General features: G+C 38.8%; 1 protein-coding gene across 1 annotated transcript in view; it reads left to right on the top strand.

Moving 5' to 3' along the window:
* The window catches only part of LOC131683835 (GATA-binding factor A), a 155,456-nt gene that overhangs the window by 118,229 nt on the left and 17,322 nt on the right, over positions 1–19,905 (top strand). The window contains exon 2 of the mRNA XM_058966175.1: positions 17,702–18,018. Within this exon, the coding sequence (XP_058822158.1) occupies positions 17,796–18,018 (223 nt within the window). The 5' untranslated portion in view covers positions 17,702–17,795. The remainder of the gene's footprint in view (positions 1–17,701; positions 18,019–19,905) is intronic.

Below are 19,905 nucleotides of genomic sequence, written 5' to 3'. Positions count from 1 at the left end.
GGAAGGACACATTGTCAAAAGCACCCCCAATATCTAGTAATACACCCAAACTAGATTGCTTGAGCGAAAAGGCTTTCTCAATGTTGTAAACAACATCGTGAAGCAGAGTGATCGTGGATTTCCTACACTGATATGCATGTTGCATTTTGTGCAGTGGATATTCAACTAATCTAACGTTCCTAATGTGATGATCGATTATCCGTTCCAAAGCTTTTATAAGAAAAGAACTTAAGGTGATAGGCCTAAAACTCTTGGCTTCTTCATAGCTGAAGCGCCCGCCTTTGGGAATAAATCTAACAGTTATTTCTCGCCATGCTTTCGGGATATACCCGGTAGCAAGACTGGAAAACATAATCTTTTTCAAGACATGTTTGAGAATATCAAATCCCTTTTGCAGTAGCACGGGAAATATTCTATCTTTTCCGGGTGATTTGTATGGAGCAAAGATGTCAACTGCTCACTTGACTGATTCAGTGGTAACCAATGTGCGTGCTAACGTCCACGAGTCCGAATCACCAGAATGAGATCTGTGAACATTGTTCAGCTCCGGATCGAAACAACCTGGTAAGTGTGCGTCGAAGAGACAATTAAGAACATCTTTTTCGTCCGTCACATAAACACTATCTCTGGTTTTTAAGAAGTTCATCTGAAAATCTTTCGATTTCGAGAGAATTTTATTTTACCTGCTAGCCTCGTTCAGACTAGAGACATTAGTGCATAGGTTTTGCCAGCCAGCTCGCTCTGCAGATCTAAGACGTTTTTTATAAGCAGTACGAGCTGACCTGAAAGCCCTGTAGTCATCACGCTGACGCCGGTTCCAAGCTCTTCTCATATCCTTCTTTATTCTTTCAACAGTAACAGTACAGTTTTAACAGTACGAAGTGGACAAGTTTCTTCGTAGGATGCTACTATTAATGAGTTTGTCGTATCCACGATCTCATCTAAGTCGTCTAGTTGACTAATTGTTGAACAATATCCATGAAATTTAGTCGCCAAGTTTTCCAAAAAGAGGTCCCAGTTTGTAGATCATTTGGAACCTGCCAATTTCCCAGCTCATGCGAAAAACTATCAGAGCAAAGCGTTATGTCTAACACCTCCTCCCTCCCAGACCTTGCAAAGGTTGGTCGGTTTCGCACATTCAGAATATGGTGATTTGTACTACTTATGTATTCCATCAGTTCAGAGCCTCTCAGATTGATATCTGAGCAGCCCCAAAGGATGTGATGAGCATTTGCATCACTGCCGATAATGAGCGGAAGCCTATTTCTGCTATAATATGTTACAACGCTCTTGAAATCATCAGAAGGAGATGACTCGTTATGCGGTAGATATGCTGAACAATATATATATTTTTTGTCTAAGTTACCGACAGTCAGTGTAACTGTGACAACACAGATATCGCGAGTTTTGAGCTTTCATTTCCAACATGAATTGGGTAACAGTAAAGGCAAAACCCAAAATGCTTCGTGCGCGACTGGCATATTTTAGACCTTCTAGTCATTAAGTCCTCGGCACGGAACTACACCTTGACTTAGGGACTCCTACTTTCAGTCGCCTCCTACGACATGAGAGCAGGAACCCAGTGGCTCAATTCTTGACCGGATACCACACGGCCTCTGGGCACGTTTGTCTGTACACATCGAAATTTGATAATCGAAACCCAGCAAAACTTCACCGAACGACCATCAGCCGAGAGTCTCAGCAAACCCTCAGCCAATAAAAATTCGGCAAAATTAAGCGGATCGTCGGCTAAAAAACTTTGGTGCGTAGAGTGAACGTGAAGAGGTTCGAAAAGTCGATTTCAAAATGAACATTGTACAACCTGAAAATCTGCATTGGTGGTCGAATTTGGTTTGAAAAGATTTTGAGTTTAAAAGTTATGTAAAATTCAAACTAATTTAAAATTTCTCAACGAGTTGAAAATTTTGGAGAGGGGTCTGATCGCCCTGGATCCTCCCCTGAATCCGTCATTGATTGTAGGTCATCCCCTTAAAGGTTTATATATGTAGCGTATCTACAAAGATTAGAAATTTTCATGGTTTTCTCTAATCAAGGTAGCAAAATTTTATTAAGTGGTTACACCACTGTAGAGCACAAAAATAGGCATGTTTTGGAAATTATACTTGACGTAATGTAAAGATGAATCGAGATTCCGTTAAATAGGGTTCATAATAGAAGTTCTAAATCATAAAATATTCAAGTATTTTCAACAAAAGATGGTGGCTTCCCGCAGGGGAGTTCTTTTAGAAAGAGTTCATGGCCAGAAATGTATCTCCCGTGATTTTTGACTAAGAAAAAAAAAAAGACAAAAGTTTTTTCAATTCCTTGGAACGACAGAAAGCAACGTACTTCGGGTTTTTATATATTTAATTTTCCGCGAAATGGCACACTTTTCAATAAAAAAACGATGAAAATTTCTTGTTAATCGACACAAAACTGCTCATTTAAAAAAAATCTGCGTACTGAAGAAAGCAATTTAAATACACTGTGAAAATTTTAGAACGACAGAAAATCATTTGTTTGAGTTATAAACGGCTAACGCTAAAATTCGAGAAAAACGCAGTTAAAGTGTTCAGTACACCCAGTAATAGTGGCGTTTTTTTTTTTTATAAAAATCAGGTAGTTAGAGCTTTCTAATTTGTTTTTTGGCTTTGGGATTAGTAATAATGATGCAAATCAAAATCCCTTGTTTAATCACTAGCTATTGTGAGTCCAACGGTATCCGAAATATGTTGCTCACTGCGAGATCACTTCTCGAGAAACAAAAATTCTCTTTAAAGGAAATTTCGAGCAAACCGTTACTGGCTGAACACCGTTCACAGCACTAAATGCAAAAGCAAACTTTTCTCTTTTGTCTATTATCAACATCTGTGATTGGCGAGTGACCGTTTTTCCGAAATTTTCATTCAAAGTGAATTTTAACAGTTGGTTTTTACGCCGTAATCATAATGAGTTTTTTCGCTTTACGTTTGATTTCATTTGACTTTCGAAATTTCTCGCAATTATGTTGTCCTATGCTAATTTGAACTAACCTATGCTAATTCCGAAGAGGGAGTTTTAAGAGTTATAAGAAATATCTCAACACATTGGTGGAAAAGGCGTTTTTAATAAAAAAAATCGATGATTTTTGAGTAAAATAAAATTATAGCATTTATTTTGAAGGGCATGAAAATTTGTTCTATGTGAATCGCAAAGATACGTTTCATGCCCTCTAAAATAAATGTTATGCGAAGAGATTTGGTTGACTAGTTTTTTGTAATCCCCTAAGCCAATTTAAAAAACAAATTTTTGAGAAAACGCCGTTTAAAGTTTTCAGTCAAGAAATAAAAAACTTACTACAGTTATAATTTCGAGAATAGGCTTTTGAAACTTGGAAAAATATTCTCAAGGCTTATATCTATCGATTAAATCAAAAACGAAAAAAATCAATTTTTTTAAATGACTTGAGGGTGTGCTCCGTAACCGTTATGTGTCCCACGCGGTATCTGGGTACCTTTTTAGGTTTCAAATAATCGAATATCAATGTTTTATTCATAGCTGGAAAACATTGTGGCATCTTAGAACTTCACCTAGTTAAGCTTTTGGTTTAATAATATTGTTTATATAGTATAGGGGATGGGGGGTGAATTGAGACTAATGATTTTTTTTAATACGTAACACGCCGACGAGGGTACCCGGGTATCCACAAAACTAAAATGCCAATGACTAAGGCGATTTCAAACCAATACTTTTGGGTGTTTTGGATTCAGGAACTCATCCACTTTTAGACTTAGTAAAAATGAATCATGTTACTTCATTTGTTCAAGGGAAGCCGGATTTTCGGGAGCATGTTCCAGTGCTGGGATACTATTTGTGAATATATGGCAATATGGGTATCAAAATTCTTGGAATTGCATCAGTAGGCTGTATCTCGTGGTTTTGGAACCATTTGGTGAGTTGACCTTGGATCGGACATTCCGGAGTAGGTTCCCGTGGGGCCGTGAGTGGCCATTCGGAGGTCAACTTGCCATATGGTCCCGTAACAATAAATAACAAACTTCCGAGACAATCTGAAGAGTTTTCATACTTATATTGCTAGGATATTATAAAAATTTACAAATCATACCATAGTACTGGACCATTACCCCGGAAAATCCAGATTACTTAGTTCAGTTGCACAGAATCAAAAAGTTCCAAAAAACATCTAAAAGTGCCCAAATCGGTTAATGAGAATTTCAATTTGTGGGTACCCTTGTCAACCTGTTAAAGGTATTTTTGTTGTTGAACAAAACGGTTAAGCTGTTGAGAATTAGTGAAATTGAAACATTTGGTTTGGCTTAGAAAGCAACACTTCTTATATTAGGACAAATATAGATACATGATTATATATATATGGTCATTCCAATTTCTCGAACTCTAATTTATTATGCATTACGCACATATCTACTATTTCCTGATTTTGCCCTACTGAGCATTATTGTCGAAATAAAACAAATCATGTTATTTGGAGATTCTGAAATATTGGGAGCCAAACAACTTTCAAAGGATTGTTGATGACGAAAAGTAGTTGTAATGTTACCATGGTTTTATATGCGACATCCATACTAGCAGCAGTAATACTTCATTTTGAATCGATCATCAAAGAATCTAAATTATTAATCCTTATTTAGAAAAATTTCATAATTTCTAAACGAAGCCTTGATCGCCAAAACTACAATGATCGTAAAATGTATGAAGTTATCAGTCAGACTCGCTAACCTCGCCACCAAAACAGCACTGCAGTAAATTCTGCATGAGTTATAACCCTGCTGCGGCCCATAATGCATTGTGTCGGACCGTTCGGGACCGCGATTAAGAACATTACAGCCCGCCACTACCCAAGGAATTCATGTGCCAGATGATCGCCAAAAGAAGGATGGAAAAGAGTCTACATTTTTCATTGAATTGAAAGAGCTCGCATTTTACCCGATCACAGCCGCGAAATATTAAACGCTCCGAACACAAAACAGATTCTTTCCATTAACGCCTTATCGCCAGAGAGGCGCCATAAGCGCGTCGTCGTCTCAACCGAGCTCAAACCCTTAGGCCGAAGAAAGGAAAAAAGGAACGCCGATGCTGAGATCTGTTTCCCCCCAGACGATGGCGGTCAAGTACAGAACTGTCTGATGCTGCCTATGCTTTTCTGTGAGAAGAAAAATAATGGGGCATAGTTCGCTTCCCTGTATCGAGCTTGCGCCGACCTTTTCACAGACATATGACTTCCGACAGGCGATTGTGGCTGATCAATGGAGAAAGGCAGGTTCGTGGACATGGCTGAATCAGAATGATTAAACAAAACATCTGTGTGATTGACGATTGATTCTTGATTTGCTTACAAAACAGCTGAAATTTTTTCTTAAACTCATAAGTCAGTTTTTCAGTATTTGGGAATACATATAGAAATACAAAGTCTGTAGCTGTTCGAAAATAAACTACGATCATTCGAATTGAACAACTCCTCGAAGAAAAACACACACCACCTATTTTTGTACCGATCAATTCGTGAATCAAACCACTAAAATAAAAAGTTGGATTAACTGAGAGAATCAAATGAGCGTGACCAGTTCTCATATTGCTGTGTGATTATCTCTTTCCTTCTTCTTCTGCCCATGGAGTTGATGTACTGTTAATGGGGGAAGGTAGTGGGAAATTATGGGCCAATCAGATCTGATGTTGTTTCGGTTTCCTCTCTACTATTTCGTGCTCTCTTCGTGATCTCTCGAAATTATCGAGCGGTAAGAGAAAGACAGATAGTGAATCGGCAGCAGCAGACAGAGATCAAGATACCCACTTTCATCCGCGGAAGAAAGAGATGACGAGTGAGGATTAAAGGAGAAACAACGAATGCAAAAATATAAAATTCTCTGGGGGTGATCACATGCAATGATGGAGGAAAATCACTCAATGAAAATGGATGGATGCTGGGCGCCTTCCACAAACAGAAGCTGCAGAATAGCAGTAAGCGAATATGGAGATAGGCGAGATGAACCGTGAGCGATCTTAGCCGTCTCACGTGACACCACAAAGAGGAAACGAATATGGAGATAGTCGGACCTCGTAGGGTGTGGGATGTCCCAGTGATGTAGCCACTGTGTCCTGGATAAAGAACCAATGTTATACACAATATGTTTGTAGCAATGACTTTGATGCATTCATCAAACATGTCATGTTATAAATAATAAGTAATAAGTCCTCGAAAATCGTTTCGTGGCGTTTATGCGTTTTAACATTTTATTTGAGGATTTTCATATTCAAATAAACATTCTGATCTATCATTGCATCAATGAAGATCAAATTTCCAACACTTCTAGTGGACATATCGTTACTAAACCCTGCGTATGACTGCTGCTACAAGTTTTTTTCGTTCAGTTCTGAATTCGATTTTCTCCACTCGAAGCAACTGTCATTTGAACCAAAGATGTTGAATTTGCACTCGTGGACAACGTTTCCAGCATTCCGATGGAGTATTTAATGTTGCATAAAACTACTTCTTTGTTTGTTCTCATTTATGAACGGCTTCTGACTCAGAACACAGGCATTGTAATAATCCGTTCTCAATACATTAAGATCCGTACCTGAGCAGACATAAATTCTCTTGTTCAGATTATAAAAAAATATTTTTTTAATAAAAACGCTTTTAATCCACCTAACAGTTTGATGAGACATTTCTTATAACTCATATCACTCTCTTCGGATATTATATCGATTGAGAATATTTAGAACTTGATGTTTCGCGATGTTTTTGATAACACATACTACGTGGGATAGTGGCAGGATTCAGAGAATCTGAGCATAGGACAACATCAGTGCTAGAAATCTCAAACCAAATCAATGGAAAAGTGAAAAAATGACCCATAAAATAGACATACAAACGAATTATCGCTAATGCTCTGTTAATAAAATATTTAAATTCCTCAATCAATGCATTGTAGTGGGAAAACTGAATTTTCCTAAAGGGGTTGTGTATTATGCTGAGCCAAAAAATTTTTTTCATCGATTTGAAGTTTATACTCTCAATAGCTTTTAATCAAATTTCCAACGCGATTCTGAACTAAGAAATGAAATCACAGCTCCTGATATCACGCTACCTCTGAAGTGCATGCGTGCATAGTTAAAACTTTACTTCGACATCGACATTTTCTAAAAGTGACTTCCCAGTAGTATCCTTGATTTGAATTATTATCGCTAATCCTAATGCCAAAGAACAAATAAAAACATCTCGAAACCGAACCGTTTGGGTAAATACCATCATCATTACTGGAATTTTCATTTTCACGAACTTTTCGATAACCTTCCGTCACTTGCGTTAATGCACTGGGTGCACAATGCTCTGAAAATCTAGCGAAATCGTCTTAGGGCACCAGCGGGTCTAATTCAGAGCCATTTGCTCGGCGAGTTACATCTGTAAAGAATACTAAAAATTAACTTCTATTCCATAATTTTCAGTTCAGCAATTCGAGAGATCGTGCTCACCACAATCCATGAAAAATAAACTACGTTGTGAAGCGACGGTCACTATTTATTAAAAAATCACGGTTTATTAAAAATAAAACTATTAAAAAATTTCAAATAGTTGATAATTTTCACAAACTTATTAGGGAAAGTTGTTTAATAAGCTTTCGTAATATTGTGTAGGAAAATCTCTCTATCTGCAACACGTAAACCCTTAAGTCTACTAATTAATTGGTACACGAATTGGAATAGGTTCGCCAAATTTTGAAAGAAGTCGATAAAATAACCCCAAATTGTTGTAGTTCGATGCAATAAAAACAGACATGGAATGTACCTATTAATGTGGGACACAGTGAATAATACATACAGTAAAGCCCTGTTTTTATCAGTCTCATGGTGTATTTTAGGCTGACAAAATGGGGGCATTGACTAAATCGGGCAATTTTCGTTTTCTTTATAATAAACAGAAGCTGTTAAAATATTCTTCCCGTCCCTTGATGTAGTCTGATAACTATTTCTGATTATTTAATATAAATTTTTCTTAACGAGGTTTTCTAGAGTAAAATTAAAAAAAAATGAGATTTTTATTTTTGCATGTTTGAATCTTCATGATAACGAAAACATGCTCAAGAAAGGATTTACTCGAATTTAGTCTTGTTCGTTTGCTAGAGCCCATCAAAAACATGTTCATATGTGACTCATAAAATCGGGTTTTCAATGTATTATAAAAGATATTCAGTATTCGAAGAAGTTTCTTGTGAGCGAATGTAGAACGATTTTTTTTCGACTTACTTGAAGTCAGCGGCGTAGCCAGAAATTCGGTTTGGTGAAAATCGAACTAACTGTCCAAATGGCATCATTCCGAAACCGACATCTTTGAAGTTTTAAAATTATGGAGAATCAATTTTTCCAAAAGTAGTAACAGAGTAGTAATATTAGTAACAGAGTAGTAATTTTTCCAAAAATAGTAGAGTTCGCGTCTTTAACGTCAAAATTATTTTATCAAATGACGTGCTGTTTGACGTTTGTAAAACTCTTCGGATATACTTAACCTCCGAAATCGGCGGCTTTAAAATTATGTTATCTTTACCTTAAATTACTGTTTTTGAACATTTATTTGACCTATTCATATAATTGGTCATACAACAAAAATCAAATGCTCATCAAAATCAATCAGGACCTGCTAGAGTCGAATGGAAATCGTCATCCTCGTTAATAATCATATTACGTTTTCGTCTCAACTCGACGCATTCCCAAAATAAAAAAGAACATTTTTAGCAAATGTTGAAAGTTATGCAATTTTTTGTTGAGCAGTTCTATTTGATAGACATTAAATCAATTTCAACTTGGCTTCCCATTAAATAAAGACTCTTATTACAATACATCTCTTCAAAAGCAAGCTCGATATGAAAGAAAATCTGAGGATTATGATTGATTTCAGAGCTCAGGAATTTTCTATTGGAATGTTTTCAGGCAGGTATTTGAAATTGATGTTATTAGACAACTGTGAAATCAAGACCGATGGAACAGTTACATATCAGGATCCCATTCCGACAATTTTTTAAAAGTCCTCATGATGTTTACAACAACAGGTTATCAATGTACGAATCAGATAATTCTTACAGTAATATTGAATAAAATCAGTCAGCACCAATAAATTTTTAACTTCAATCCAAATTTTTTTTTTTTGATCGGGGGGTGGGTATGGTGTTAAACTACAACGCCTCCTCTTGGCTACGGCATTGCCGGCATTATTTATTTCGCTTCTTATTTTCCAAGATATGTTCCAGATCGATTCGATGGTTATAAGCTAGAAAATATGAAGTCAGAAGGTTCACGCAAATAAAATTTTGTTGCACCGATAAGTGATCAAGTTCCATCCAGACAACTTGGAAGTGTTCGGTGGTTATTTTTAGCAGTTGTAGATAGAAAATTAAAGAGAAAATTCGTTTTATCGAAGCTTATTTAAATGGATCAATACTATGTTATATTTCCTGATTGTACATCATATTATCATGATTTAATCTGTTCCACAATATTCCGCCACGTCACCCGGTCAATTGCTGCTTGTCTCCAACCTCTCAGGTGCCCGATACTCGCCAGGTTCTGCTCCACTTGGTCCAGCCACCGGGCACGCTGCGCTCCTCTCCGTCTTGTACCTGCCGGGTTGGAGGTGAAAACCAACTTGGTGGGGTTGTTGTCCGGCATCCTCACAACATGCCCCGCCCACCGTACCCTTCCAGCTAGAGCTACTTTCCGGATACTTGGCTCACCATAGAGTCGCACAAGTTCGTGGTTCATCCTTCTCCTCCACACGCCATCCTCCTGCACACCACCGAAGATCGTTCTCAGTACCCTTCTTTCGAAGACTTCGAGTGCGAGCATTGTCCACGTTTCGTGCCCGTAGAGAACCACCGGTATAATCAGTGTGTTGTACATGGCGCATTTCGTGCTGTGGTGAAGCTTCCTGGATCTTAAAGTTTTGTGGAGCCCATAGTAAGCACGACTTCCAGAGATAATACGCCTTCTGATCTCCCGGCTGATGTTATTGTCCGCAGTCACCAATGAGCCTAGATAGATGAACTCGTCAACCACCTCGAACTCGTCGCCGTCAATCGTAATACTACTGCCCAACCGTTCCCTATCGCGATCGGTTCCGCCAGCCAGCATGTATTTCGTCTTACACGCATTTATCTTCAGTCCTACTCGTGCTGCTTCGCGCTTCAGTCGGGTGTACAGATCTGCTACCGTCTCCTTGTTTCTACCCAAGTAACAATTAAAGTTTTATAGCACGCTATAAGTGCAATCTAAGTTTTATAGTGGCTATTTGCCTTAATTGTGACGGGTAATTATTAGTTCCTATTCCACAAAGGCCAGAGTTTACCTTTTCTATCTATTACGAGGGTTTGTGGAAGTTTCTTAAATTGGTATACAGGAAACTGCGCTAATGAACACTTTGTTGTAGCCATAACGTCTATTTTTCTACGCAATATAAAAATATAAGGGAATAACAAAACATAAATTACAAATTGAAAGACTTTCCAAAGGTGCGCGAATATAAAATATATTAAATGAATAAAGTTAAGTTGTACGAATTCGTATTTGATTAAATGTCTAAAAGTCCAAAAAAATATGTGGAATTCAAGGAGACGAGCGAATCTCGTATTTTTAGACCCGATGACAATTTACATTATCGTCGCCTTCCATATTATTTTTGAGACCCTAAATCACATTTAAGGCCAATAAAAATTTCCAATTATTTTTGTGAAACGTGTGGAAGATTGTCCTTTTTTGGCTTAAATGGTATTTTTCGCTTGATGGAAGCATGAAAAATATGACCAAAACATGACTTCTTCTCGATCGCGATATTTTTCGATAAATTACTTCAATTTCCGCAAGTCGATTTACCGGTGTATTGTACATCGTCTCGTGTTGCTTCAATGTGATGAATTTTGCATTCGCACAGTGTTTACAGTGAAGTTGTACGGCAGCAAATTGGTGTTTTTCGAATTGTTTTGCGATATATATTTATGTGTTCGCTTACGTTTATAATAAATTATGTTGTATTTCTTTGTAATATAGTGGACAGTTGAGCTTGAAACGCCATTTTTTCGTGTAAATTTGCGTATTGATTATTAAGCGTCATTTAAGACACTTGACAAATTTGGCATCTGGGCACTTACCATAATATGACTAGAAGGGGAAACCTCTGAGATTTCAAAAATGAGTAAAAATAGTGGTGAAAGTGATTGGCTGATTCACTGACCTAGAGGTGGTGGATAGTACACACAAAAGCTTCGTGATCTGCAGGATCAACGGGGTGTATTCGTATGAAACTGTCATGCTCCTTTACTGTGGACATCATAGCAGTACAATCGGATGCTAAACGCGCTAACCATCTCGTTAGAAGGACGATCGCCGGTTGTTATAGGAGGAGACTTTAACGCTTGGGTAGTGGAATAGGGTAGCAAGAGATAACAGCTTTTTGTAAGGCCCTGGCGTAACCAGATATAAGGTTGTCCGACGAAGGTGTCGCCAGCACACTCCGGAAAGACGGCAGGGCATCTGTCATTGACCTAACATTCCACGGCCCGTCGCTTTTGGATAACATGTTGGCGAGTTAGTGAGCAGTACACACATAGCGACCACTTGGTGATCCACCACCCCGTTGGTCGGCGTGATTGTAACGCGGAGAGTTGAGACTGGCGAGCGGAAGTTGAGAATAAAGAACTTCGATAAGGATCTTTTTGTGGAAGAAGTAGGTTCCGACTGCCTCCGTTCAATTCTGAATGTTGACGAGCTGACAGCGAGGGTATGTGATGTAACAATGCCGAAGAAAATGGAGCCGAGTCATTGTCGGCGTGCGACGTATAGATGTGACGAAAGGCTCAGCAACCTGCGTGCTGCCCCCAATGTGGCACTGAAGACTGTAATCTCGGACATGTTCAGGATAGTTCTACATAAATACCTGGACGAAGGCTACTTTTCGGACAGATGGAAGATCCAGAAGGCCTGTATACCTTGGTAAACTTTTGGAAAGTGTTATCCTCGACAGCCTGACGCTCTACACTGAAAGTGAGAACCGGAAATCGTTGAGGCAGTTCGGATTCCGGAAAGAGATTTCGATAGTCAACCGCAAACAGTCATCGCGAGCACCGATAAAGTATCGATGGAAAAGAAAAATGGTGAGTGCTACTGCGCCGTGGTAACGATCGATATGCAGAACGCGTTCAACAGCGCCAGTTGGGTGCTTATCACTGTATCGCTAGGGCATTGCAAAAAATTTTTTTTTGAATTCTCAAAGGCCCCCCCTCTCATATTGTAACAAATGTCAAAGTAAGCTCAGATGCCAAATTTCACATCATTTGGACAATTCTAGACTCCCGCCCACTTCGCTTGAAATTTGTTGAAATTGGTGCTATGGGAAAATGTGGAAGAAAAATATATTAAATGCTATAACTTTTTAAGTAGCAATCAGAAAATTACAATTTATACCTCTTTTTAAAGGAAATAACCTTAGTATTGCAATGGAGATATTCTTGTCCTAGAAAAATACAGGAAAGTGGGGTACTGGGTCATTTTAACCCCAAAATACCCCATTTTTTTAAATTTTTCTGCTCCGTGGTGCAAACCATACATATTTTGCAGTTTTTCTAATGTGAAAAAATCTCAGGAATCGAACGGAACTTTTTGGATCTTTGTCCGAATACGAGAAGTTGGGGTTATAGGGCCTTTTGCAATTTATATTAAATTTTATCATTTTCTCGTGCATATATCTCTATTATTCTTCATTCAATTTTAATAAATTGTATCTTGTTGAACATGGAAAATTCAAAAACATCAAATTTTTTGACATTAACTTTACAAACCATATTTTTTTCATTAAATGTCCTAATACCTCAACTTCACCTATTTTCCAGGTATGAAACTTTTCTCATGTGATTCCTCAGCGCATTTTTCACTATAAGTAGTAAATTAAATAAGAATTTTGTTATTAAATGGAGTTACTATGTGCGATTTTATGATAAAAATGTGAAATCGAGACTATATGTCAGATAATTTGATGTTTCTGAATTTTACCTGTAACGAATCTATTTTTATTTTGTTCTTAAGGATTTTCCACGTTCAACAAGGTACAATTTATTAAAATTGAATGAAGAATAAGAGAGATATATGCATGAGAAAATGATAAAATTTAATATGAATGACAAAAAGCCCTATAACCCCAACTTCTCGTATTTGAACAAAGGTCAAAAATGTTTCGTTCGATTTCTGAGATTTTTACACATTAGAAAAACTGCAAAATATGTTTGGTTTGCACCACGAAGCATAAAAATTAAAAAAAACGGGGAATTTTTTTTTTAAATGGGAGGGGGGGGGCTTCGAGAATACAAAAAAAAATTGCGATGCCCTACTGTCTCGGTGCACAGAATGCGAGTTCTGGACTATCTGTACAAGGTTCTGGAAAGTTACTTCATGAACCGAAAGTTGGTCTACGAGACAAACATGGGGCAGACGTTATTTAGGGTCATGGCAGGAGTACCTTAGAGCTCCAAGCTCGGCCAACGCCCAACTGTCCAAGGGAGTTAGATCGTCGGCTTTGCAGATGATCTTTGTTCTGACGATAGTCGGCGAGACCCTTGAGAAGGTGGTGACGGTAGAGACAATAGACATCGTGGAAACCTTGATGGTTGACTTCAAGTTGCAGCTGACTCACCACAGGACGGAGGTAGTGCGAGTCAGTAGTCGTAAAAAAAATCAGCGTGTCGTGATCTGCGTCGGCGTACCCTTAATGCCATATGCGTGCGCTGAGGCACCTGGGTATTAAACGTTTTGAAAATGTTTTGAAATATTCATGGGTCAGCTCAGATTTTTGTTCTAGGTGTTAACATGTTTTAACAGGTGAACATAGCTCTAATCGCAGTAGAACATTTGTTAACTGGGTTTTTATTACGAAAAATGTTTCAAAACCAAGGAAAATTAGTAGTATTTTTTCTTGGTTTTGATATTCTTTTCTATATAAAACATAGCAAAATACGATTTTCGATTGGAGACACCTCTAAATCATGTCCAAATTAAATCATTTTGGGCGAAACTTTTCAAATTCACACCTAGAACAAAAATCTGAGCTGACCCATGTATATTTCAAAACTTTTTTCAAAATATGCAGAGGTCTACTGGGTATGATGGTCTGCGATCGATTAAATTACAACATGCACGTCGACTAAGCATGCGAGAAGGCTGCGAAGACAACTAACGCATTGGCAAGGTTCATGCCGAACATCGGAGGGGCAAAATGCAGCACGAGATGTCTCCTGGCGTGTGAGGTATATCGTACTGGCCTGGGCTCCTGCGCTGAACTCATAGAGGAACTGGACGAAGTTGACAAGCACGCCTAATGTATGTACGTGTCGCGAGTGCGCACAGAACGATATCGTCGGAGACTATGTGTACCATTGCTGGGATGATTCTCGTCTGCATCACTCTGGCTGAGAACGTGGAAGCGCAAGAATACTGTGAATCCACAAATCTGGTTCGGGAAAAATTACGCCACAGGGGAACTCTCCGAAGGAATAGACTAGACCCACTGCTGGGAGCCCGTTGAGTAGTACGCGATGTAGCACCGGGTTTGGGTCGTCGGGGCACCAGTTAACCGAATGTTGCGTCAAAAAGCTCGCAGTGGGCGCGTTGGGATATTAGTGAACCGGAAGCTACACTCTACCCGGAATTGCCGGACAGACTTCAACACGTACTGGCTGGCTCGTTGAGTAGACTAAGTTTCTAAGTTTACCGTCAGGGACTTGATCGAGTAGACCGGGACGAAGCAGAGGGAATTCACAGTAGGTTCACCGCCGTGGACGCTAACTGGCTTACGAAACAAATATCGCTACCGGGAGAAATTCTGCTGTCAGGGAACTTTTAGTCGGAATAGTCGCCGGATAATATCCGAGTACATCTCGATAAAGCTGAGAAGATCGTGATAAGGCTGGCAGCTGTATGACTCACGGAAACTGGAGCTAAATGGCTTATGAAATCAGCATCTAAAAGGCTTTCTGGGACGAGCAAGAAGCAAGAGAAGAGTCGAGAGGTAAATCCAAGCTCCAAGGTCGAATTATTTCATGGACCAAGTACAGCTTCGAGATAGACGAAAGCACAACGAGCTCCCCACGAAGCAATATCTCTATGTATTTCCGTGCGGAAGAAGGGCTAAAAAGAATAAGAAGTGTTTTAGTGGTTTGGCACGAATGTGAGTCATGAGTCACATACAGTGCCAATACACTAAAGGCCGGGCTTTTGAAGCTCTTCAAACATTGGAGCAATCACATAAAAGTTACAAGTATATTTCTATCTTTGGTAATACTTATTCTTTATGTAGACAGATAGGGGTAAAATGCTTTGCCGACATTCGAAGCGATAATCTGAATGATATGAAAAATTTAATAAATGCGTGTTGAATTAAGAGGACGTTCTCTCTCTTTTGGTCGAAAATAAGGCTAAGTTTGTTATATTTTCGTGGAATAAGGAAAAGGTGAAAGAACTTCCGGTTTTGACGGTTCAATTCATTTATTATTCAAGACGTCGTATAAATAAGTAGGTATCTATGCTAAAATAGCGGCTTCAAAGAGGCGATTTTAGCATCTCTCTCTGCGCACGGAAAATGGTCCGAAAACTTCGAGTCTGTTACCTTTTATTGTAAACTGAAAATCTATTCCACAAAAAAATTAACAAACTTTGCCTTATTTTCTTCCAAAAGTATGTAATTAGTAACTATTTAATAGACACGCGAGAACTGCCATATCCCAGAACGAACGAAGTTTAAACTTCAAACTATCCACGTAACCCCATCTAGATCATTGAGCAGTGAATTTGAAGTGATGCAGACAATAATTTATGCGTTTAACTCAATCAATCGTCAGAGCTCAGAATATTTGCTTGAAATCTGCTTTATCCACCGACTCCCACAAGCAAGTGGCTTTCAAACATTCGTTTGGTGATATCCCAATATCTTCATCTATCTACATTACTTTCGCTCCGTTTCTTGGCTCTCCCGTTTCCACTTTCCACCACTATGATGTATGGATAGAAACCACGAACACCATCGAAGGTGTGAAACACGTGTCCGCTGTCATTCTTGTCGGGCTGCAAGGGGTGCGGAGATGACAACAGTTTTACACGACAAAGATTTATTGATATGATAATTATCTCTACGGGATCGCACAGGTTTAAAAAAAACTCAGTCTAATGACGAAACAGAAGACCTCCCTCGCGTTTGGATCGGGATGAAGCACATTCCCGCAAACGGTTAGAAAAAATTGCTGTGGGTTAGCGACGGCATCCGATCGTACTTTGAAACAAATGATCGATGCGCTGGAATTCGATGAGTGGTATTCAATTTCAGCGCTGCATGTAGAAAGTTTGTTCAGCTCATTGACAAATATTTGTCCAAATATTTTATTGTCTGTTTAGTAGAGTTCTTATGAGTAGCATACTTTTGAGTTGATGTATACAAGCAGCTGAAATCAAAAATACATGATGTTCTAGTTTCATATTATTATACCTACCTAATAATGTATTACATTTTTGTAGTATACTACTCCTTCTAAAGTGTTAATTTATAATAGGGGACTCGATCATGCAACTCAAGAGATGCCTGAGCAACATAGGAACAAAAAGATATAAAGACGGTTGAAGCGTGAAATGTTTCACGCTTCGAACCCGCATGTTTTTAAATGAAATTTCCACGCCAAACAATTAGGCGTTCGCGAAATTTACCATATGGAACAGGAGTCACTATCAGTAAGAAACAGAAACAAAGAGCTCATCGGAATGTACCTACCAGCTTATCAACATTGCTCACATGCAGTCACGGAACAACGCCCAATCATCGAAGTCAAGCTGATTCACGCTAGAGTAAGTCATTTTCAGCTGTGCTAGACATCATAATCAACATCACTCATGCTGATATGCTGGTGGGGACTATCAAAGAGCACAAAAATGCTAAAAAAAACTGGAACCATTTCACGTTTCACAGACTTTGTCGACTTATTTTACGAACCAGACGGCAGATAAGGCATGTTGTGTATGGTGCTTTCAGATGAGTAAGACAATAAAAAAAACATACGCGTTGCTACTGTTGCGCGATAGTAGAACATTCCACGATATGCGCTATTGTTGACGGAGTGTAGATTAAAACGTTGTTTTACAGAAAATCGAAGAGAAATAAATTATTCTAGGGAACCTTCTACAATCTAAGATACTCAAATGGAGTTTCAAAACCTATTTGACATTAAAATATCTAGATCGAACATATAAAAACGCTTACACAATTAAAATAATCGGATTTAGTACTAGGTAATAACACAAACGTACCCTAGTATGGTGGTTCAGAAGACATCGTACTGATCAAATAAGCTGATTTTCGTATAAGGAAAGATAAGTGCTAGTAAGATAGTAATACAAGCCGTGACTCGAATTGTCAACCACGAAAGTCAAATTTCCCTACGGGGTGGTTATATTTTTCAGTTTTTACCAATGTATACATACTAGTAACATTGATACCCTCGAGTTAAGATCATATGTTGCTATTGAAAATTACTATTTTGGTAATAAAACTCGTAATCCGTGAGGTATTTTTCTATCATCTAGCAGATGTAGTTTATCAAATTCCTTTGTATATTGAATGACAAATTGAAACATTTTTTAATCCACTTTTTTCCACTCACTTTTTCAGATTCCGTCCTCAATAGTATCAGCACATTCCATCGCTGGGAATTCTAGACACGCGCATCCAGCCTCACTAGCAGTCGCATCAGCATCATCGGATCATGTTCCATTCGTCTGCAGCAGCCGCGTATTCCGACATGACGGCAGCTGCGGTAGCAACTGGCAACACGGGTTCCTATCATCAGACAGCTTCCGTAGCCGCAGTGGCGGCAGCAGCTGCCAATGCCCCAGTTTATGTTCCTTCCAACAGGGCGCTGACCCATTCGCAGTATGGTCATGCTGCCAACTTCCCCACCCAAAACGGTTGGCCAACGGATAGTTTCGGTGAGTGATAGGATTAAAATTTTATAGGCTCACATGTCATTTGATTTGCTAATAAATTCTTCAGCGCTAAACAGGAAACTTTTCTGGATTTCCTAAAATACGAATCAAAAAAGAAAATAAATTTGAGCAAGGATAATTGTATGGTTGAGATATATTTTCGATTGTGATATCGTCATCTTGTAAAATTTAAAAAAAAACTACATCGGCCAATCGCTAATCTTGCAAGAATTGACTTCCGGTTGACTTCCGGTGCGATTTTCAACGCGGTTCTCTTGGTGCCGAAAGAATGGTTTTTTTTCGAGGGAGGAACAATTGTTTTGTGTGCTGGGTTGGGCCAGTGTGGCGGCGTTGCGGGTTTCTCACCGGTAGTCCACAGAAAGTAAAGTCGACATGACTATACAAGAATAATTAACTGGCAATATACCTAATACGCTGCGCCATTTTGTCGGCTATTTTCACAAAAGAGTCAACCAGAACCAGAAGAAGAAGAAGAAGACCCCACAGTTGCACTTTCCTTTCGCAGGGAAAAAAATCCCAACGACTTTGACTGGGTGAACCAAGACCTATTTGGTTTGAGAAAGAGTCACGCATTGATTTCGTAGTCAGCTTCCAATTTGAACCAAAGTAGACCGAATAAATGTGCTTGTATCAATTTTTTCGACAATTATCGGAAAGAGTACCCACTTGCTCGACTTTCTGCCGGAACAGGGTGCGCCATAAAAATGCAAAAAAAATATCACTTTGTTCAGAGTAATTTGGTGCAGTATTTCAGCCACTTAATATTGTCATATAATCTCAACGATCATTTAGTGTAATCAAACCAGTAGTGTTGATTTTAATCGTTATGTATCCGACGCGGTACCCGGGTACCTTTTTAGGTTTCAATGAATGAAATTTCCACGTTTTATCCATAGCTGTAAATTGAAACTTTGTAACATCTTAGAACTTCAATAAGTCAAGCTTTTGGGTTATTGTTATATTGTTGATATAGTAAGAGGGATAGTGAGGAGGGGCTCCTGATTTTTTTTACTACGTAACAGGCCGACGTGGGTACCCGGGTACCCACAAAACTGAAATTCCAATAACTAATGTAATTTCCAATCGATTTTGATACTTTTGGGTGTTTTGGATTTGGAAACTCATCCACTTTACGACTTGGTAAAAATGAATCGGGTCACTTTATTCGGTTCCCGGGAATCCAGATTTCCGGAAGCATGTTCCGGTGCCGGGACACTATTTGTGAATTTCAATGGAATACTAGAAATATGGGTATCAAAATTCTTGGAATTGCATCAGTAGGCTGAATCTCGTGGTTTTGAAACCATTTGGTGATTTGACCCCGGAACGGACATTCCGGAGCAGGTTCCCGTGGGGCCGTGAGTGGCCATTTCATTCACATTCCATTTTTATAATTGCCACAGGGTCCCGTAACAATAAAAACAGACTTCCGAGACAATTTGAGTTTTGATACTCATATTGCTAGGACATCATAAAAATTTACAAATCATGCCCCAGTACTGGAACATTACTCAGGAAAATCCGGATTACCAAGAACCAGATCCATTCATCCGGTTCAATTATACAGAATCAAATTGTGGACGAGTTCCTGAATCCAAAACATCTAAAAGTGTCCAAATCGGTTTAAGAAAGCCATAGTTATGAGCATTTCAATTCGTGGGTACCCGGGTACCCTCGTTGGCCTGTTAAAGGTGTTTTTTGTTGGACACACAGCGGTTAAAAAAGACAACATTTATAAAAAAAGAACCGCCTGGTCACTGTAGACGTATGTTTTTGCTCACGATCAATTCCAGGGGAAAAGGCAGAAGACAACAAAAATTAGGCTTTGAGATTTTTATGATAATTGGCACCTGTTTTGGGTATGCAACA

The sequence above is a fragment of the Topomyia yanbarensis genome, chromosome 2 (assembly GCF_030247195.1).
Source record: "Topomyia yanbarensis strain Yona2022 chromosome 2, ASM3024719v1, whole genome shotgun sequence".
Lineage (NCBI taxonomy): Eukaryota > Metazoa > Arthropoda > Insecta > Diptera > Culicidae > Topomyia > Topomyia yanbarensis.
The sequence above is the reverse complement of the archived record's forward strand: the minus strand, read 5'-3'. Positions and strand labels throughout refer to the sequence as shown.